General features: G+C 35.7%; 2 protein-coding genes across 2 annotated transcripts in view; one reads left to right on the forward strand and one right to left on the reverse strand.

The window, feature by feature from the left end:
* adgrf3b (adhesion G protein-coupled receptor F3b) overlaps window positions 1–8,311 on the forward strand; it is a 40,731-nt gene extending 32,420 nt beyond the window's left edge. Inside the window, exons 14-19 of the mRNA XM_015349887.2 lie at window positions 2,222–2,410; window positions 4,003–5,346; window positions 5,443–5,484; window positions 5,751–5,786; window positions 5,876–5,959; window positions 6,894–8,311. Of these exons, the coding sequence (XP_015205373.1) occupies window positions 2,222–2,410; window positions 4,003–5,346; window positions 5,443–5,484; window positions 5,751–5,786; window positions 5,876–5,938 (1,674 nt within the window). The 3' untranslated portion in view covers window positions 5,939–5,959; window positions 6,894–8,311. The remainder of the gene's footprint in view (window positions 1–2,221; window positions 2,411–4,002; window positions 5,347–5,442; window positions 5,485–5,750; window positions 5,787–5,875; window positions 5,960–6,893) is intronic.
* A 5,002-nt stretch (window positions 8,312–13,313) lies between these two features.
* Window positions 13,314–22,920, reverse strand: mep1a.2 (meprin A, alpha (PABA peptide hydrolase), tandem duplicate 2). The gene is made up of 14 exons (XM_015349867.1): window positions 22,848–22,920; window positions 22,730–22,754; window positions 22,434–22,487; window positions 21,891–21,931; window positions 21,724–21,799; window positions 20,956–21,073; window positions 20,143–20,318; window positions 19,809–20,030; window positions 19,547–19,693; window positions 18,130–18,345; window positions 17,203–17,652; window positions 16,224–16,391; window positions 14,602–14,803; window positions 13,314–14,316 (listed from the first exon to the last, which is right to left on the reverse strand). Exons 1-14 carry the CDS (start codon window positions 22,908–22,910, stop codon window positions 14,163–14,165), a joined length of 2,112 nt encoding a protein of 703 aa, XP_015205353.1. The 5' UTR covers window positions 22,911–22,920; the 3' UTR covers window positions 13,314–14,162.
* Window positions 22,921–23,462: the final 542 nt, after the last annotated feature.

Here is a 23,462-nt window from a genome sequence, read left to right on the forward strand (position 1 = left end):
CTGTTGAAAGACTTGGAGTATAGACAAGGGTTGTCTACTCGGGTTTTGGGATAGATACTTGTAGTCATACACACATTGAGAAATTAGGTGAGATTGTTTATGATTAGTAGAAGGTTCCAAATGTGGTTCACAGACAGAGCGAGACTGGCCAAACAGTGGCTGGAATGAGGCAGTTGCCACTGCTACTGAACAAAGCCCATAAAGCATGTGAGAAGGTTATATTTACACCAGTGTTGGTCAGGTTGAGAAAGTTATATTTACATCAGTGTTGGTTACCTAATTCCTGCAAAATGGTGAATTGTATTGCGCAGTTTCACCATGCTACACAACCATTAAAGTGGGATCTTACAAGTAGGTATAATATTTTTATTGATTAACTGTTCTGTTTTATGTGAATATGGGAGAAGTCATAAGAAACACTAGGAATCCCATACAACAACAACAAAAAACTTAAACAGATGAGGTGTATTAAGTCTGATTGCTTTTAGGAATTAAAGGGTATTTGAAAGAAATGTATTCAATTTGAAAATGTGCATTTCATCACTATGAAAAACCCTAAGTACAAATCAGGTAATTTCAATATCTCATCCAGAGTTTACAGTTAAACGTTAGAATTAATGTTCCTTTGGGTTTCTGCAAATGGTGAATTTGTGAATACGGCATACCTTATGTTGAAAACAGGACATGGTTCTGCTGCTTGCATAACTGAATATTTCCAAGGCAATATTTTTAGTTATAAATGTTAGATATTTCAGACATTCTGTTACTTTTAATGAAAGTGAGTAGTAGAAATGTTTTAAAAGCATTGTAATCCCCTATAATTCAAATTAAAGTGCAAACAAACAACACTTTACTTTACACTGATTATAGCTTATGCTGTGTTAGAGTTATTTTTTCTTATTTTTCACAGAGTAACTTTGTTTACTTTTGACATTGTTTTTATTACTATTATCAATGCAGCACTGCTGTATGGTAAAACAATTTATTACAGCAACTTAACAACTGTCAAGAAAATAAATTGTGTATTTACTCCTCTCCCACTCAGCCAACTCACTCCTGCTATTCAATTCAATTTTATTTGTTGTTATACTTACACAGGTGCATAGCAAAATAAAAAGTGTTTTTCATTAGTCTCTCAGGTGCAGTATATACAGAACAGCAGACAAGACAATAGACAGTAAATACAATAACAATAACAATGTAAACAACGAGTGTGGTACCAGTATGACAGTACCCATATTTGTTAAAAACTGTGCAAAAGTACACAAGCCCTCCAGTCCACCGCAGTCCCTTCAAAGTAGATGGGAGAGTGGACTTTTCCTTGTCTCCTGAAGTCAACGTTCAGCTCTTTAGTTTTGCTGATGTTGAGACCTAGGTTGATTTATGATTTGTCTTATGATTTGTCTAAATCTCCCCCTTACAATTTATTTTCTTATCCTTTTTCATGATCCATGCAAGAACTGAGATTGTGATAACTTAGGGGACCACAGAGCTTTTTTTTGTTATTTAATATTTAATTATTTTTTTTTATTTTGTAGCATTAAATGAGTCACGTATAAACATTACTCTAATAACCAGTCTGCACATAATGTATACCTAATACATTTATGAAGGAAGCAGAATAACTAAAGCATTACCCAGGTTGAGTGAGATACACTTGATCCATGAAATTAAAATGCTGCGGAAGTAGGTGCTTGCGTTTTCTCTTCTATTGCACACCCCGTAAACAAGTGAATTATGACTGTGAATGTGGAAAAAGTGGTCACTAAACATTTTAGATGAATAGGGTAAAGTCATGAATATTGAACTCACAAATATTGAGGTTTATTATATTACTATATAACAATCCAAACAATTATCGGTCGAGAACTGAATGTACTGTACTTCAAACAGCTCAGGTTCATCTTTTCCTATCAATCTAAATCTATAATAGTTTTAAAGAACTATAATAGTGATTCAATAAGACTGCAATGAATCTGAAATCAAATAAAAATAGCACAGATCAAAACTACAAATTTCATATTGTGTGCGCTTCCAACATAAAACAATAGTAGAGTTATATTCAAACTGGAAAATGAAAAAATAAATGTGAGCATTTAATTGTAAAATGCAAACTGGACAAAAAAAAGATGGCACTACAATTAACTATTTTTCTTTTAATTATTAATGCATAATTGTAAACGGGAAATCTGTGCATAATGTATTTCTGTTTTGCTTGCAGAATCTACTAAAGGGACAGGGAGCAATTGCAAATATTGCGGAAACACTGTTTGATCGCCTAAAAAATACTACTGCGAACACAACATCTATTGACTCATATGCAGACCTAAAAACTTCAGTGGATATTCTTAATACTATATACAAGGTTTCTAACAACACAAATTCTACATTTGAGGAGCACCTTTTATTTGTAAGCATTTTCTATTTCACTTAATGATCTAAAATTAAATTGGAATAATAAGAACAGTAGTGCTTAAATAGCTTTCAAATACATTAAAAATGTAATGTTTTTACAGTCATTTTACTCCTAGTTGTGTACTTTAATCCTTTGTGCCACACATATCACATAACACATTATAGTCAAAATTTCACATATTTCAATTTGGAACAGGTAAATGTTTATTCTATGTTGAAAGGAAAAGAAAAGAGACACAATGTTTTGGCTATGGAACCTTCCTCAGGTGTAGAATAGTAGCTTAATTCTGTTTCTGACTCTTCTTGAAATACCTTTTCCATTAACACTATTGTTACAAATGGGGAGTTATGAAAATGGAGAAAATCAGAAGCTGACTCAGAGGATAAATCAGCAAGTAAATTAAACAGTCAAAGATGTTGCCAAGAATATACCAAAGTGGTTGTTAGAGTAGAGGACATGAACTCTTTGTTCTGTGGCACAGCTTTGGAGGAAGGAGTAATGATTAAGGCAATAGGGAGTCTGCTAGCAGAATCTGCATGTTACTCTTTACCCTGCTGAATTCACATGCTAAACCTTCACCCTTGCTTTAGCACACATTTCTCCCTCCCTGTACTGAACTCCCATCTTCTGTACTAAACTCCCTGATGGGGAATGTTTATACTAAATTCCTGATAAGAAATGAATGTTTAAGTGCTTTCTGAGTCCTGGAGTTTCTTGAAAAAGCTATTTCAAAGACAGGAGGGGGAGGGTGTAGAGAAAAGTATAGACAAAAGTGTAGAGTCATATCCCCTTTGAGCTACTATACATACTATAACTACTGTGGTCCTTATTGTGGTTCCTTGTATGCATAAAATAAAGCTTGGCTTAACGAACGGACACTTCAGGCTCGAATCTCTTGGTCTCTACAGGCATAAAGTGTTAAACAAATATTTATATTTATTAACAATGACAGTGGCACACACTAAACTACACTCAACATAAACGTGCAACACAAGTGTCACTATTTACAAATTTACAATAAAAAATAAGGCATCCCAGAGGCCTTTTCTAACCACCCAGAAAAAAACCCAGATTGCTACCAAGTTTTTTATGCCTAATAATAGGCATAATGCCTCCAGAGGCCAAAAGAAGAGATAGACTGCCTTCTAAACTAAGTATAATACAACCTGCAGAATTAGGGAATCTGTCTCCCTATTCAAAAATGCACCCACAAACCAGGACAGGCCGTCTTTTACCAAGGGTGTTTCCTAATAACAAAGTTCAAATACTTAGCTCCAATCTGGTCTTTTTGGGTGGTCTGGGACGAGGTGCTCTCACCTTGGATGTCTTTCTTGTGATCTTCTGTCTTCTTCTTCCCCCCTTGTTGTCTCCACTTTTTAATGGATTGTTAATTTACAGTAGATTGGCACCACATGTGATCTGAGGTTATACGGAATAGTTTTCTTGAATAAGATGTTGCATTTTAATTGCCCCTCAGTATTAATGGTCTTACAATTGCAAATGAAAGAGGACAGTTTGTAAGACAGGCTAATGAAGGTATAACAAAGTGAGATATTCCCAAAACTAAGTTCTATTTTCTGTTTCAGAACATGCTAACTTCGGCAAGCAATATGTTGAACGAAAATCTAACAAATTCCTGGAACCAGACAGAGAAAGTGTATGAACCTGAATTGGTATCTGCTGTATACCTCAACTCTGTTGAAAAGCTCATAGAGAATACAAAACTGCAGAATACCTCATTGAACATTAATTCTTCAAATATTGAGTTTAAAGGATGTGTTGTCAAAGAAAACCCTAATTGCATTAAAAATTTAAGCCTTTTCAATAACATGGTAAGCATGAATGGTATCGAAGATGGAGTTCTGAAAACAATGGTTTTTAAGACAATCGGTAAACTTCTGCCAAACAACATCTCAGATACTGATGTAGTCAGTTCTGTTCAATCAATCACGCTTATAAATTCAACAAACAACAACGGTAACATCAGAATGATATTCAGCATGTCCAAAGAAAGAGCTCTAAATTACGAGATCAAATGTGTTTTTTGGGACTTCAGTACTAATAAATGGTCGGAAGCAGGCTGTCAGTGGATCAAAAAAGATTCTACAAATTTTTCCACCTGTGATTGTAACCATTTGACTTCCTTCTCCGTGCTGATGTCAAAATTCCCTATATCACTGCCTTTCGGGGATGAATTAACGTACGTTGGTATGGGAGTTTCCATATGTTCTCTGCTCCTCTGTATTGTAATAGAATTCCTAGTGTGGAACACTGTGGTTAAATCAAACATTTCTCATTTTCGTCATACAGCCCTTGTTAACATTTCTTTAAATTTGCTAATTGCAGACTGCAGCTTTCTGGGTTCTTCCTTTCCTGAGAAGCTTAGCCCAACATTGTGTTTAGGCCTTACGATTGTAAAACATTTCTGTTATTTAGCCATGTTTTTTTGGATGCTGTGTTTAAGCACTATGCTTCTCCACCAACTTGTTTTCATCTTCCACCAGATGAGAAAGAAAGTCTACTTGTCTTTTTCATTTATTGTTGGCTACATTTGTCCTTCAATCATTGTAGCCGCCACATACGTTTACTTTGGATCAGCGTACCACAATCCAGAAACTTGCTGGTTAATTTACAGTCAAGCTCTTCATGGGTCCATATTTTCTTTTGTGTTTCCTGTTTTAACCATTGTTATAATTAATTTCTTTGCCATGGCTGTGGTCATTACCAAGTTATTGAGACCTTCAGTTTCAGAAGGCACTAAAATGGATGAAAAAGAGACTCTCAAGAGTATTCTTAAGGCAGTGATCTTTTTGACACCTGTTTTTGGAGTAACGTGGATTCTTGGATTTTTAATTTTTACACTGGATTTAAATGATGGACTATATGTTAAACTAATTCATTACGCTTTTATTATATTGAACTCTTTCCAGGTAAGAATATGACTTAATTATTTTATTTTGTTACCTTATGTGGCTAAAGTAAAAATAGAATGCCTTATTTTTTTCCTTTGTATCATATATTTATAGGGTCTGTTTATTTTGATTACTGGATGTCTTACGGAAAAAAAGGTAAGTCTGTTGAGCATTGCCCTCATAATACCAGCACACTTTATCTCTGACATGGTGAAAAGTGACATGTTCTGTAGGTTTTAAATGTTTTAAAGGTTTTAAATGTTTTCGACCCTTAAAATGTGTTTTATTCAGGAGTATTTAGAAACATTAGCATCAGAACTGATAGACGTACAATTGTAAACAATGCAAAAGTGATTTTGATTTGTCTTGATATTCATGATAATTCTTTTTTTTACTTATTATCTATTTTTGTTTGACTGTAGGTGCGAGAAGCCCTTTTGAAATACGTCAATTCTGTGGTGAGTTGATTGTGAACTTTTTAAATAAGACAACGTTTAAAATGAAGACATGAATTTATGAATAAAGAGTTCTTTCTTTATACTTTTAGTATGCTCAACCATCCAAAACTGAAAGCTCTTCAAAAGCTCAATCCTCTTTTGTAAAGAAATGATGTTTCAGCTCTCAGCAAGAGGTGGGTGTTAGTATTTATTTATAATTTTTACACTTGATTTATACTTGGATAACTTTTGCTTTATTATAAATATGCTTTATATACTGTTTATACATACATAACTCTTTATTCTACTAGTAAAGTACTTAAATTAAAGGCAGTCCCTGTTACAAATTAACCTGCTAGACATTTTTTGCACTTAGGAATTGAGTAACCAATCACGTACCGCGGTACCGAGCGTCATCGTGCGTCACAGTGCGCGACGCCATAGCCAGTTACCTCCGGTATGTGTCTGTAACGCGCACTTTGAATGGCTGCATCTGTAAACATTCCCAGCATTTATGGTGTTTTTCAAGATACCAAATCCAGCAATATAGAAGGTCCATGGATTATTTTGGTTGATAAAAAAATATTGTGAAGAGCAAATCTTACAAATTCTTATTCTTGTAGACAAAAGAATATTTTTATTCATCATTCCACTATCCAACTCGAAGTTTTGGCCCATGGGGAACCGCCTATATTAAGAAAGCATATTCAAAGTCTCTTCAAGTTAAGAATTTAATTGATTTGAATAACTAAATAATACATAATTTAATTTCAATTTCTAAATGTGTTTATTAGTATGAAAATATTATAATTACTTTAACATTTCACTCGCTGTACCTTTTTTATTTTAACTACATAGCTTAGGTCATTCAAGCTAAGTATTTTTATTAAAATTGCAATTAATCACAGGTGTCTTATAGCAGGTGTAATTGTGGCTCACTGGATCAGCAGTGGTCTACTGTATAACAAAACATATAGAATTAAATTGTTAATCACCAGTACTTTTAATATTATGACCTTAAATAATATTATGACTATGCTAACCAAGGACATTGATTTTCGCAGTCATTATTGTTCATGGTGTATTATCACTGGCTACAATTCACTGTTGTATTCACTCTTTTTGTAGACTTCAAATTGGAATGAAGAGCAACAATACAAACCAATGGAATACCTTCTTATGTATACATATGTAAATATTGTATTAATTGCATTAATTAAGAATCCCTCATCTCAATTTTTTTAACTGTGCAGAAAACATGCTATTTCCAAAAAGTCTTTGTAAGTTTTCAGAACATGTTTTCAATGTGTTATTATATTAAAGCATCTGGAGTTGCTGAAAAGTCATTATCTGCTTGTTTGAAGTTTCCAACCTTTTCAACAAAGCAAGGAAAGTATGAAAGAAATTCAACAGAGGAATGGAACAAAAATACTTTAAAAGTTAGATAAACTTCAAAGTACAGGGTATATTAATACTCAACCAAAGATTTTCAGAAGAGATTTACACTGTAAATCACAACCTGAAAAGGCTATCCTCTCTCTGGAATAAATCTTTTCTTTTTGTAGCCTATGCATTCTGATGCAGGTTCCTACTTGAGTTTCTCATAATTATCTTGGTTAAGTCCACCTCCAGTATGAGATGTACAGTAAATAAGATGTGCTCAATCTGTTTCATCCACATATTGTTTAATTTGTAGAGGCTTAAATTTGAATAGCCTTGTTAAAATTTAAGTTGCCTAGGAATTTGATGTAATGAGAACATTGTTTTCTTTAATTGGTAACTAACATCTGTTTAATGCATACTTGCGTTAAAAAGATGCAAATGTTTTCAAAACAATTTCAAAAGAAATGGCATTTAAATTATAACTGTTTAGCCATTATCTTTGCAATGGAGAAGAGTCATATTTATATTAATAAGCAAGTTAATTAGTCAAATTTATCATGTAATTTGTATCAAAGTACACTAAAAAAAGAAAGAGTAAACCAATTGAACCAGTTAATTGAACAGATTGCATCCTCCATTAAAGCAATGGGTGTCACATTTGCATCAAACTTGGAGTTCAAATTATTATTTTTTCTTTTAGTTTAAACAAAGAGGAAAATATAGATCAGGCATTTTTACTGTGCTGCTTCTACTGTTATATTGTACTAAATTGAAATCCATGTACTGTTAAAAGAGACAAAAAAGGATGCATCTTCTATAATGTATGGACCTACTGTATAATATATATTTTATTCTGATACAGCAAGGAATGAAAGAAAAATATATTTACATTTTTATCTTTAACAACAATAAGATAATAGTTATTATATTATAAACAGACTGAAAAGTTGTTCTTTTTTTCTTAGAAATTTGAATATATTTATAATTTCAGCAAAAAAAAACAAGCCTTAAGTACACACAGTGACAAATAAGTCTTGCTTTCCACTTAAAATAAATCTATATGCAATTTGTTTCAATTTAATTCATAACATTTATGTATTTATTTGTACTGCTCTAAACCTAATAATGCTTCTTGTTATTTCTAGCTCATTGTTTAGATTTTGATTCATCAACTAATCTTGCAAAATGTTATACTGTATGTTACATATTTTACTGATACATTTTTATAAATAATAATTTGAAATAAAGTCATTTGACTTGATCTCTAAGTTAATGTCAGTGTCATATATACAAAAAATATACATTAATTTTCTTGAACATGCCAACAGTGTCAAGCATGGCATTTCTGGATGAATTGCAAACGTTATTGGATTTGCATACAAAGCAGTTTTGTTACAGTTCCTCCATCAAGCTACCAGGGGACACCCCAACCTCTAGTGCCTGCTCTAACTGCGCAGCAGAGACGCAGATCAAGCAGACGTCAGCAGCCAATCCCTGCTTGCCTAGTGTCTCTAGGTCACCACGCCTCCCCTCCTATAAAGGAACAAGTAATAGGTTTATTCCATGCTGAAAAAAAGAAGAAAGAGAACACAACGTTTCGGCCGTGGAGCCTTCTTCAGGTGTGAGAGAGACAGGGCAGTAGGCAAAGGTAAAGTAGCGTGAGAACAAAGGTTGAGAGGGAGGAGGAGTGAGAGGCGGGAGCAGGGGACAGAAAGAGAGGCCAATCAAGGGGTGTGAAGACAGAATGGGTGCAGAGAGGTGTGAAATGAAACTTCCAATGAATGGAGAAAATTAAAAGAACAGGAATCTGTCGTTAAGGGAAGGGAGAATGTGTGATCCTAGCTGCAGAATAATTTTAGTTTCGGTGGTCTTTCTGATGTAAAACCGTCTTTAAGAACACAGACGGAGAGATTAGAGTGGTCGTGGCCGTCAGAGGTGAAATGAGAAACAATGGGCTTGGTGAGATCTTTAATCTTCACAGCCCTGACGTGTTCTCTGAAGCGGTCTCCGAGTCTCCTTCCTGTTTCCCCAATGTAGATGGCTGGGCATTTACTGCAAGAGATACAGTAAATAAGGTTGCTGGAGGTACAAGATGCTGTCTGGGTGATCCGGAATTGTCCTGAGGGGCCTTGAATGAGTGTGGTGGTGGCTGTGTACTTGCAGGTGATACAGCGCTGTAAACCACTCTAATCTCTCCGTCTGTGTTCTTAAAGACGGTTTTCCGAACTCATACATCAGAAAGACCACCGAAACTAAAATTATTCTGCAGCTAGGATCACACATTCTCCCTTCCCTTAACGACAGATTACTGTTCTTTTAATTTTCTCCATTCATTGGAAGTTTCATTTCACACCTCTCTGCACCCATTCTGACTTCACACCTCTTGATTGGCCTCTCTTTCTGTCCCCTGCTCCCGCCTCTCACTCCTCCTCCCTCCCAACCTTTGTTCTCCCGCTACTTTACCTTTGCCTACTGCCCTGTCTCTCTCACACCTGAAGAAGGCTCCACGGCCGAAACGTTGTGTTCTCTTTCTTCTTTTTTTCAGCATGGAATAAACCTATTACTTGTTCCTTTGCAGCCTACGCATGCTGACGCAGCTACCCACCTGAACTACTCCCCTCCTATAGCCTACTTAAACCCTCCTCATGGTTCATGCAGTGCTAAGTATTGTTGCCTATACTCTGAGCTCTAGTTTGAGCCTTTAGTACATTCTTCCCTGATTCTTGCCTTTTCTCCTTCTTCCATTTTCTTCCCTGTTCTTTGTTTGCTTTATCATTGTTCCTAAGTCTTTTGTCTGCTTGTAGATTCCTGGATTGGTTTTCTTCAGTTTGGTGTTCTCAGCCCTTGATCTTTTATTTTCCTCCTGGACTCCTAACCTGGTTTTTGGACATCAGCCTGTTTCTCAACTTTGATTATTGGATTGTGTTCCTGGACCAGGATTCTTGACTTCTCCTTCTGGCTTTAGACTCCCGCTCGCCTTTAGACCCTGGCCTTGGATTTCCCTCATTCACTGTTTTGGATCTTTTTTTTGGAACCCACATAGGGTCCCTTCTCGTTTATGGAGCTGTGGGCCAGGCTTACAAGTATACTAATAAAAGGAGGAGATTATACATTTGATAAATCAGGCAGGAACAGAAAAACATATACATTTATAGAACACCCCAAAAGTGACTAAAAAGTTTTATACTAGTAACCCCCAACTCAGTTCCTGTGACAGATTTCATTTGAACAAAAACAAACTCTCAAAGTTGAAATCACAGAAGGGGGAAAAAGGATACATGTAAAAGCTTTGCAAATACGAAGATCCAAGGGTTAAATGGATTTCCAATTGGATTTTATACTACTTTTTTGTGAAGGAATTTCATTGCTTTTTATGCAAATGATAAGGCATCTGATGCTGAAGATGGGGGGGGGGGTCTTAAATAGAATAGAGCATCAAGTTAAATCAAGTTAGTTTGTTGAGCATTAAAAGAAAAATGGGTGAGAAGTGAATGAGCTAGTACTGTTAAATACATTTTCTTTGGTACTTCACCAAAAAAAGCCAAAAGGGTTTTTTAAACAAATATAAATGCCACATGCTTCAGTCTATTTCCAGCTGGGTTTGTCACTCATTTGCAGTGCATTTAAAAACAAATTAAGAAGTGGGATTTATTCCAGAGCTTTCCGGCTCACTCTGGCTCTGGAGCTTACACAGATTCAACAGAAGCTCCCCTGAGTTCCCTGACCATGGGCTGGAGGCAAAATAGAGAAAGGTAACACTAAAAACAAAATCTAAATGATCAAACCCAATTTACTGAACTGTATCATCTGTCATTTTTAAACCAGGCAGATCAGGTGAGTCACCATCAGATTAAAGATCCATATAATGGAACTACAGAAGTACTTCCAGATGATTTTATTCATTGTAATCAAAATGGTTTCATAAAAAACACAGACCCAAAAACTAAGATAACTGTGTGCCCACAAAGACAGTTTGCTTTTCCCTAACAAGAAACCATGGTTAAATATCGATATCCGAAATAAACTGTTGGCACGATGGAAGGCCTTTAAATCTGGCAATCTTGACCTTTAAAGGAAAGCGAGGTATGACCTGTGGAGAGCTATCAGGGACGCTAAAAGGCAATACCCTAACAAGATAGAAATACAAGCTGCCTCTGCCGACGTGTGCAAAATGTGGTGGGGGTATTCAGACAATAACAAACCATAAAGCTAAAATAAGCAGTGTTACTGTATATCCCCCGTGATTTTTCTCTCCTGGATGAGCTGAACACCTATTACCCTTGTTTTGAGAAGGGAATCACGGAACCACTGGTGCCGGTGCTCCCGGCTGGTGAAGATACAGCCGTGTCTGTCACGGAGGCTGAAGTCAGGGCAACTTTCAGATGGGTGAACACATGGAAGGCGACTGGCCCAAACAACGTTCTTAAGGACAGGTTCTTAAGTCCTGTGCAGACCAGTTGGCCGCGGTTTTGACAGATATTTTTAATCTTTTACTTTTACAATCTTCCATTCCCGTGTGTTTTAAGAAAGCTACCATTATTCCAATACCAAAGAAAAATACTGCAACCTGTTTTAATGATTACAGACCAGTAGCACTCACATCCACCATAATGAAATGCTTTGAAAGGCTGGTCATGAGGCACATTAACACAATGGTACCATAGTGCTTAGACCTCCCTGGAGTTTGCATACCAGCGTAACAAGTCCACTGACGACGCTATTTCCCTGGCTCTTCACACTGCCCTGCCTCATTTGGATGATAAAAATCCAAAATGCAAAAATCAAAATGCTATTCATTGATTACAGCTCTGCATTTAACACAATAGTTCCTTCCAGACTAGTCAGGAAGTTTTTACAGGTGCGCTATTGATGGTGTACTCAGGTCAGAATCCAGAAGAGCTTATTCAGACCCTGTGTGGGCCTGGAGTGAAAAGTTGAGAAAAAGAGTACGAATTCCGTTACTGAAGTCCAAATCGTAAGGCAATACCATGGTCAAGTAGGATGGCAGAGACCCGTAATCCAGAGAGCAGAGTCTGAAAACTAAATCTAATCCATGAGGCAGGTGCATAGTCGATGGGGAGACTAAATCAGTAAACCATGAGTCAGGAGAGATTTCCAAATCCAAATCGTGAAGCATGTCCGTGGTCGGTGTTGGTGATAAGGCAGTGTCCGTAATCCACAACATTGCTAGACAAACAGGCGAAAGGAGTAGCTCTAGTGAGTGAAACTCTATAGTGAGCATAAAAGGTGCGGCAGAAAAGTTTAGGTAGGGAGAAATGGGAAAAGAGGTTGGATAATTGATTAATTGCAGTGAACAGTGCAAGTTGGAATGTGGCCGCGAGTGCATGGATGGGTGGTGACCCTGACAACTCACATGTCATTACAGTGTGGTATGGCAGCAGCTCGTTGTCTGACTGGAAGGCATTACACGGGGTGATCAGGTCAGCCAAGTCCCTCATTGGACTACAGATCCCCACTCTTTTGTGGACATTTTTACAACTTATTGTCTCCGGAAGGCTGGAATTATCGCTAAGGATACCAGTCATCCTGGTTTCTCATTTTTCTACTCCCTTCCCTCAGGTAAGTATTATAGGAGCATAAAGGCACGTACTTCCAGATTCAGAGACAGTTTCTTCCCACAAGCTATCAGATTACTGAACACTATCCCTACCACTGGTTCACATTGATGTTTTTTTTTCTAAGATACATGTTATTTATCTTGTTTTTGTTGCTGCTGCTTTTCTGTGTTTATGTTTTTGGTGTTTCCTTAATGTCTTTGTAATGGAGCATTCGTACAAATAATCTTCTTCTATTTCTTTTATTATCATTTTCTATGAGACAAACAGGAACTGAGACAGTGATCATCAAAATCACTGAGGATTTGATTCTTTCTTCTTTCCTGTGCTTGAACCCTACATCTTGTTTACAATTTTCAAATCTCTACTTTTAAGATTGCAATTGCCTCATGTTTCTTTCACTTCTATCATTCCCTCTCTGCTTTGATTGTTTGAAAATCCTAACTTAATACAAGCATTTCTTTTGGTTGGTCTTCTGACAAAATGAGGAAGGAAACTGTCTTTAAAAGAAAGCAAGTAAAATAGAAATCCCTATTGTGGCAAAGAGTCTCGTAAGGCAGTGTGGAGAGTAAAAAGTCGAGGAGACCTCTTGCAGGCTCAAAGGGAAGCTTTATTGCCCTTTTATTTTACAATGGGAGACAAGCATAGAGAGGGAAACATGTGCTTTCCTTAAGAACATGAAGGAGAAAAGGTAAGCATTGTCTCTTAACCCTTATATGGTGAAAATATGGGAAAAGTGACCCTGGGGAGAAGGGGAAAAGTCACTGAAGCAATTCTAGAGCGGGATGCTACAATATTGTTTTTTTAACAAAATGTGAAAGGAAAGTTAAAATCTTCCATGAGAGCTACTGTACTTCTTCCATTACACTTACTGTGCATAATATAATACTGTAATATAAATCATATATTAATTTATTTGTCTGTAGTCCTAATTATGGTTATGCATAATCCTAATCCTAATGTTATAAATTTGACCCATATACTCATGAGTCATATGCAAGGAAATGTAGCTTTAATAAAACCTTAGCAACAACATTACAGCAGTCACTTTCTATGGGACCAGTTCCTGAATATAGAGCAAACATACATTTAATTAAAAGTTAATAAAAAGGTGCTAATCGACCATCCCCAAGTTGGAACATCCTGTCTATAAAGTCAATGAAACATTTGCATCAATCATTAATAATCTTAGAAATTTACATGCAAAGCAAAAGACAAGATGATAATACAAGATGAATGAGATGAATGTTCCTATAAAAAGAAATAATGGTGGAACAATTTAGTATTGGAATTTAAATCTTGGGTTTCAATTATTTTTTAAACAGAATTTACAAATATTTTAAAAGTTAATTCCAATGGTGTTATAACTCAATTAATGGCTATGTTTCATGCGTGATATACTGTATGGATATATATATATAAGGAAGACAATTCATGTTTAATAACGTCTTTTAAGGATGATTGCAATGATAGTTATCATCAAGGCAAGTGTGCCTGTTGCTCCTCCAATCATCACTCCCACAGCATGCCCATTGACCTGCTGCTTCTCGCACCTCTCACCGAAGAAGACAGACATCTGGCCCAAAGCACACCTACCAGAACAAACACATTGTTTTCAAAGAATACATTTCACTCCTGACTTAATCTGTTTACTGAAGGTGTCTCTAATCTGTCTGTCTGACCTGGTGTGAGAGTGTGCATGTTTGTGTCTGTGTGTACCCTGCGAAGAACTAGCATCCCATCCAGGGTGTATCCTCCTTCTTGACCATATATTGAATGAAGCGACTAGAAAACGGATGGAATGTTTTTGCAAATAAATTCTGTATACAGCTGCTCTTCTGTGCAGAGAGAAAAGAAAAGAAGTTTAATCTCCTGACCTGCAGGTGGGTTTTCCATTTCTTGTCATGCACACACCGCCATTGAGGCAGAAGTTAGGGTGGCAGAGTTCAGTGGGTGCAGATCGTACTTGTCGTGGTTTTGGGATGTTGACAGAGTTTAGAGCATCTTCCATGGGGTTGCGATTGCCACTGGGATTTCTCGGTTTAACAGGTACTCCTGTCTTCACCAAGTGAGTCAAATCTTAAAACACATAATGCAAATAAATACACATTCACAATCCATGAATAGTTTCACGTCTTCCAAGAGGATGAGTTTTAGCTTATACTGACTGACTCTATTCATTTTTAGAACTAAGGTTTCCCAATTTAAACAAGAAATCAAAATGAAATAGCCTTTACTTCTTTAATGTTATACGATCTATTAATATAATATGAACTATGTGTATATAGTTCGGAATAATAATGTAATTATTATAAAGCACTGCTATTAAATATGTATTATTAAAGGCTGAACTAACTGTATGTAAACAGATCCACATTGACTGTGTTAATTTTACACAGTGTTAGACTTGGGGGGGAGAGTGTAGAGTGTCACTTTGTTCCAGGACACCTCAGAAAACTTCTCTGAGAGAATATTTATTATAAAACATTGTCATTCCTCAGCTCCAGGCATGCTGTTTTCCGAACTCATACAACAGAAAGACCACCGAAACAAAAATTATTCTGCAGCTAGGATTACACATTCTCCCTTCCCTTAACGACAGACTACTCTTCTTTTAAATTTTCTCCATTCATTGGAAGTTTCATTTCACACCTCTCTGCACCCTTTCTGACTTCACACCTCTTGATTGGCCTCTCTTTCTGTCCCCTGCTCCCGCCTCTCACTCCTCCTCCCTCCTAACCTTTGTTCACACGCTACTTTACCTTTGCCTACTGCCCTGTCTCTCTCACACCTGAAGAAGGCTCCACGGCCGAAACGTTGTGTTCTCTTTCTTCTTTTTTTCAGCATGGAATAAACCTATTACTTGTTCCTTTGCACTATTCTATATAGTTTGTTCTTAAACTAAGAATTTGGTATAATGAGTTTTTAAACCTTTTGTAACATTAATTAAGTATTTATATTAGTTTAATAGAACCTGGTGGAGGTAGAATGTTTGTTAGCACTGTTGTCTTACAATTTCTCAGTTCAGTTTGATTTTGGACTGAGGTATCTTCTGGAATTTGTATATTTTCCACATTTTCACATAGCCTTTCTCCTTCCATTAAAAATGTACAGGCTAGGATAATTTTTGTGTATTAGCTCTCCATGTGTGCTTTGGTGCTCCCTGTGAGAAGACTACTGTATCCCAACCAGTGTGTAGTCCCACGCTGTACTCTAAACTTCAAGTAAAGACTTCAGAGTGTCAAGACCCTTTCTAGAAATAAACCAATAAAGCCTCATTCACACAGTACATTTAAACATCATGGAAGTGGTAAATTCTATGTACAGTATGTCTTACAAGATTTACATTTTGTACATTATTTCTTATTGAATCTAACATTTCTGGTTATATAGATATACTGTAGAAAATTTTTAAGTAATGGATGAGGATGCATACTGTATACAGATGTAATGTATAATGTTAGTAAGAAAAATGTTTAAAGCATAATGTCAGAAATACCTTCAAAATCTATAAGTAAAATTAGGTCATTGTTTTTCAGGAAACTCCTTCTGAATAACTGTTGATGTGAAACAAAGGTGTTCCATCCAAATTCATGTCCTTTGAAACAGTTACATACTGGATCCCATTCTCCATTTATGGATGGCTTGTTCCACACTGATTCTGTATCTGCAAAATACCATTATGAGTTTATGTAGATAATGTAATCAAATAAAACTAAAAAATGCTATGCAATGTACAATACTTGAGAAATCTTAGACTGTTTACAAGTTTTATTAATCCAAAACCATACTATTTAATAAGCTGAAAATGTATAACTTATATATGCTGAATTACTAGTAATATAGTAATATATAAATGAACATGCAGTCTTGCCATAATCTTTAGTATTTCTTCATTTTGATTTGTGTACAAGGAATTAGCTTAGTATGAATCACCATTTGACAGGAAATCGTTAGACTAAGACTGGTATTCAAGGGATAACTGAATCATCCTGATGTCACCCATTCAATGATTGGCTCAATTTGAAACCCTGTGTTTTAATTCAGTATTTTAAACAGTAAGGAGGTAAGATTAAACCTTAAATTTCTTCAATTTTTTCCAATGCGTAGACCTCAGGACTAGCTTGGAACCAATCGCAAAAAAGGGAAGCTACCGTAGCTAAGTATATAATGCTGGATTGATATGTAACCGATTTATTTTGTCAAATTCCTTGATTTGTTACTCAAGGCATAGTTTAAGGGTAATAGTTTAAAGTCTGAAAAGGTAATAAATGCCATCAATGATCAAGGTACCTTACTCCCAATGGATCAAATCAACACACTACTACACAGTGCACACGTGCAGACACCAATATTGCCTGGGGGTTAACCTGCAATGATCTAATCACTTTGTTCTAGCCAGAATACTCCCATCCAGAGGTAGCTTTGTATTGATAATTCCCATAATGCTGCTGAGCTTTGAAAAGATTTTAACTTACTGGTAGTGAAGCTCCTGCTAACTGACATTCTGAGTCTTACATCAGGGTCTTGATCCATGGCAATGATTGTGACTTGCCTGTTCTGTGCTGGCCACTCCAGAGCTTCATCATTCTCACCGCTGAACAGGTGAAAGTAAACCCTTGTGTAGTTGACATATGTTGAATTCATTGGGCCATGAGAATGTAATGTTATTCCAAACCTGTAGCCTTCAGGGCTGTAAAAGATTGGACTTTCCTTTACATACGCTGTTCCAGGAGTCTGAAGAAGACTGGTGAAGTTCTGAATTTGCCAGACAGCACCAGGGCATTTAGTTTCTGTCAGAGTGACATCATCAACAAAAATACCACCAGTTGTGTTTTGGGATCCCACAATACCCTGGAAGATGTAACGAAATTTGCTTCTGACATTAAGATTCACATGAGCAATTTTCCAGGAGTCCTGTCCATCACCTAAAATATGACCATACATATCTGTTATTTGGATTGAACAACAAATTATTTGTTTCTTTTTACTTGCTTTTTTAATTTTTAGTTACTGAAGTACAGTAGATAAACTTTATTTAGTGGTGTGACTGTGACTGAAGCATATACAACAAAATGTACTGTAGCATAATAAGTGCAAATTAAATTCTTAAATAATAGAAGACACCTGCAGAATTTACTGAATTTAGCACACAACTTTCAACTAAACCCAAGCATTCATCTTTTTTTTCTACCTTTCTTTTCCAACATTTTCTACCTATGACCCCAGTAGTCCCTGCATCAACCGTCAAGGCCTACCTACCCAGTGCCCCCAGTAGATGCCTACAGATGAAGTAACATTTCTGCATGAAATTATCCTTTCAAAAGAATTTCCTCAAAAAAAGCAAAATTATGTATCTGGTTAATAATATATTCAGAATATCAAATGTAATTAGATTAGAGTACCTTTGATAGTTTTTACTTTCACAAGTTTCCGGAGATTCCCAGAGCCATCATCCATTTTAATCCAGATCACCAGCAAATCCTTTGGGTCTCCTTTTATTTTGTAGAAGAATTCAAGGCATTGTTGGTTTCTCTTTGGGTATAGAATACGAGATTCCAGGAGCGCACTTCTGCCCACTTGTCCATTAGATGCATCAAAGTGCATAAAATATCCAGCATCTAAACACATTTGTATATGCATACAAAAGTAAAAATTAATATGATTCTCCTATCAACTTCAGTAGCAACATAAAGAAACAAGGACAACTGGTATGTACAGAACATGTTCTTTGGTCTGGTCTCATTAGTCCATTGTAGCCATGTCTGCAAAGAGCTCCATTGATTGTTTGTTCTTCTTTTCAGGTGACTTCCCCAGCTTTTTCCATGATATCCCAAATGTTGTATAAACAGTACACTCATCTCTCAGTTTTACTAATAATAATTTTCCCTATAACAAAGCATATAACTCTATACCCATTTTTCCATATATAAACATATTTTTGCCAGAATCCCTTATGGTGTGGTTTTTGGACCAGAGAAGATGAAATAGGTGCAGCCTAGCTGGAGCTGGGAGAGGAGCCACTGAAGGGAAACAGGAATCCAATGGGCTCGGGAAGAAGACCTGAGTTTCAACTTCCTGGACAACTGGGACTGTGGGTAGAACAGTTTGTCGGAGACATTCAGAGGCTCACCACACCCAGTTGGAAGATATACAGAGGGTAAGAAAAATCCTGTAGACTGAAGCCAAAGAACAGGTGCTGGATTCTGTGAGGGCTAAATGAGAAGCCTAGACTTAAATTTATATGGTGTGATTGAGCCCACAGAGCTGACTGGGTGGCCAGGGGGACCTATGTGAACTGTGGCAAAAGAGGAAATGAGAGGAGAAAGAGACTCTGCACCGCCTATCCAAGGAGGGATGACATCAGGAGGAGCTGAAAAAGAAGGGCATATTCTGTATCTTGGTGACTATGGTGAGCTGTTTATCTTTGGACTGCAGGAAAGCGAAATGGAGACAGGGGACAGACAGCATTTAATCTTTGAAGCCCGCGGGAAATGGAGGGAAGTTGGCTCATAATCATTTGGGGTGGTAAGGGTTCTGAAAGTGGATCGCAGACCTGAGTAACCTGCAGCCTACTTCGGAGCATAGCAGAAGGGCTGCTGCAGAAAGAGAAAAGAGGCAGATAGGGGAAGGGAAGAAGAGACATTTCTGGGAAAAAAATTAAACAAAATGGGAGCAGGTTAACGTACTCAGAAGCAACCACAGAAGGGGCAAGAGAAAAAAAGGATGGGCATACATGGTAAAATGTATACTTTCTTGCAATCTTTTCTCTAGGGATCAATTTCTGTTGATTGCAAAAATATAGAACAGCACACGTCCTACCTCTGCACCGCCCGAGTAGAGTGTGATCCTCTATTCCTGGCACACTCAGAGTATGACCCCAGTTTGCGCTGTCCTCCTCATTTTGTATCATGCCACAGATATTGTTTAACTCAAAGGAGCACTGGTCAAGAAGTGTAATGGAAGAAGCTGAAACGGGTTAAAAAACAAGAGCACACAGCAACACAGATTAGAAAATATGGGACTGGAGTGCTAGTTTTGGTAATTTTACCAGAGTAAAATGTTCTTAACAGTGACTACTTACTACAGTTGTACATTCGGTTCAGTCTAACCAAATCAAGAGTACTGAAATCCAGACGTTGCCCGATGATGTCATTAAAGGCTGGTATTACAGTTGTAATGGTTGGCACACTTTCATTTTTGTTGAAGGAAAGAGGTCTGTAATGCATTATGGATTCATAATCATATGGCGTGTTCAAGTCAGTAATGAATTCATCATCGTATTTGACAAAGTTGTGTTCTCTTCCTGTAAAAAATAAAGTGTATTGTAGAATATTATCCACTATAAGCTACTAATACTTACAAGTCTGGTGACATCATACTAAATAACCATGTTTGCATAAGAATTAAGGTCTTACCAGGAATAATTTCATCCCACCAAATTTTTACATAATCATCACGGTCTGTCCTGGATTGTTCATGATAAAAACCCAGAGCATGAAGTACTTCATGCTCAACAATTGCCTTTGTGTCACACCTTTCACCAATGGACACATTTTGACCTTCATGGAAATCTCCAACATAGGACCAACATCTGTGGGCATAATATTTACCAACAACCTTTAGTAACTGTTATCTGAGAAATAAATATTTCATTAACAATATATTTAAAACATGGGAGGGAACATGACATAATTAATCAATTGTTTAATTTAATTGAATGCAGTATATTCATATTTTTGAGTAATAGTTTTCAGGAAACTTAATGATTGACTTTTAGAAACTAACATTATTTTTATTGTAGCTTTAGTAACTATTTCATGCAGTAACCACAATCATCCTGAAATTTTTGCTAAATTTGGACAATCTGAGCCACAGAAAACAAGAGGACAAAATGGAAATGTTTCTTCTATAACTGAGTAAAAACTATCTATAATATTCTGCTTTATGAACAGTGACAAAATGCAATGAAGCAATTTTAATATGTAGTGCATTGGGAATTGTACTGTTGCAGACTAAAGAAACAAGGACAAAATAATCACCTCATTGTCTACCTTCTAATTCTTTATAATTTAAAGTATATCTTAGCTCAGTTTGTTATCAGCTTTTCACATTGGCTTGTGCACCTAATATACCTATATCATATAAACAAACTTGTACATTTAGATTTGCAAATCATTGCAAAACCTAGTGAGAGGCAATGATGCTATTAGGTTCCTGGTAAAGCTCACCCATCTAGCTTTTGAAAGGACAGGAATGTTTGCTCTCCTTCATAAGGCTTGAAGTCCACACAAGATTTCAAGCGATACATTTCAAAAGCTTGGAGAATGACACCTTTTGCATTTAAATCTGGAAAATAAAATACAGGTTAAATTACAATTGGTAACTATGCAATGCATACACGGCTCTTGTAAAGATGTTTATTCATCTCATACAGATGCAATTTTAATAAGTTGCGAAAGGAACAAGTAAAAGGTTTATTCCATGTTGAATATAAACTGGGTTTAGGAAAGATAGATTGTCTATCTTTCCTAAACCCAAAGAAGTCTCCACAGACGAAAAGTTGTCTTATCTTTCTTCTCTTTTCAGCATGGAATAAACCTATTGTTCTTTTGCAGCCTACACATGCTAATGCAGCTACCCACCTGAACTATTTTAATAAGATGGATTAAATCACAAAGAGCTGCCTATTTTTTGTGAATTTATGAATAAATGTTCAGGGGAAGGCAATGAGATGAGATTGAATGATAATCTTCTGTTCTGTGCATGTGTGTATTTCAGTTAAAATTGCCTTTTGATTCCTAAAAACATTGCCAAAAATAAGGCAAGGAATAAGTTGGAAGGTTGTAAACTGACCAGGATAACTCACTTTTCAGGATGAGCTTAATTATAAACTGTGTATATCTGATCATTCCTTTCTTTACAAACAGTGGCCAATAATACTGACTGGGTTTTGGATTTTTTTTAATGCAAAAAATGTAAAAAAATATCTTGTTTACCTAAAGAATCAGTCAGAATGTAGGGAATTGGAAACTTCCATCTAGTGGTTTCATTTCTGAGTGCATTTCTTCCAGGCTGTAAATAATATTATAATAACCAATTACAGTTGATGTTTTGTCATTGTTTTTCTTTGTAATAGATATTCATGTACAGACTGTCTACTTACATCAATTGCAATATCGCCTTCAAACAAATGTCTCTGAGAAGCTAAAGAAAAGAACTGTATTATTATTCTCCTTAATTAATAGTATATTATACAGTATATAAAAGATATGTGCCATTGTAATTAAACGTTATTTAAAGGATGTTTTTCACTTTTGCCTTTACTGTTTACTGTAAAATGCATGTATTAAATACTCTGCATTGTTAATATCATTTAATTCAGAAAAAAACAATGTTTGGCTTTCATCAAATTCAAAACAATTCAGTTGCTTATTTTCTGTGAAACACAAATTGTTTCTTGCCTGAACTGGTAAATAATTAAAACATCTTAGATATTCGAATCAAATTCATTTATTTTTGTTTTAGCATTAGCTGATCACTCCTTTAATATATATTTATGAAAATCAAAACCTTGTGTTTTAAATTCTTGATTGTTACCTGGTAGATGAGAAGCAATTTATAACACATCTCAGGCAAATAACAATAATAATAATAACAGTGTTATTGGGAGCAGGTTTGAAAATGTTTGAAGAAATTAGTGTGTTACCAAGATTAATGTCAAGGATATCCTCACGTAATTCTCCCGCATCTACATTATTAACTGTTAAAAAAAAACAATAGAGAAAATCAGTATGTTTAAATTTCATATTTTGTTACCATCTCTACTATAAACACAATACTGTATTACATTTACATTTCATTAAACATTTTATATGGAAATATATATAATCTGAAATATACAGAAATAACAGGTAAACTATTTGAGTAAAAATAATAGCATATCCATTAAAATGTATTTGTACATTTACACCTGTACATAAAATATTCTAAAAAACTTCATACCATAAACTGATGGAGCTGCACCAACCTAAAAAAGAAAGAGTTCTATTTATTTTTCAGAAATCCAAAACTTAATTAAAACATAATACAACTATAAAAATATGCAATTGAATACACCTACTTTTAATGCAGGACAAAATAATATAAAGGATATGATCTTGAGTAGAAACTTCCAGGAGCCCATGTTTTGTTGAAAGAGCTGATGCATGAGATTCTTTCACACTATAAACATCTCCCATAAAACTCACAATATAGAACTTTGCACCAAATGTCAGCAAACAATAATGAATAGGTTTCAAAGATCATCTTATACATACAGTATCTACATGCTCAGAAGTACAGAGTGTAGCATACAATAGGTACTACTGAAAATGCATACTTATACAAAAGAGACCTCAAGAACACAACATCCTATTAATCTATATCGACACATTGTATTGCAAATAAGAAAATAACACAGTCAGTGCATTTGAGGATTTTGAATACTTGTATTACATCCCCTCCTAGCCATCTGTGTTCAAGATTTAAAAATATTCTGTAGTTTTAGCCTGTCAAAATAGAACATTATCATGATCATGAAAAACTGTACACATTTTTCTAAATTATACTAAATTATTCTAAATTATAACTACTGCTTTATGCAGTATACTAACTAGTCTGTTATACATACTGTATCATCCTCATCCCTATATTTAAATTTGACACTTCTGATAACCTAACTTTTTGTTTAGCTTGT

Source organism: Lepisosteus oculatus, chromosome 2 (assembly GCF_040954835.1).
Source record: "Lepisosteus oculatus isolate fLepOcu1 chromosome 2, fLepOcu1.hap2, whole genome shotgun sequence".
NCBI classification, from domain to species: Eukaryota; Metazoa; Chordata; class Actinopteri; order Semionotiformes; family Lepisosteidae; genus Lepisosteus; species Lepisosteus oculatus.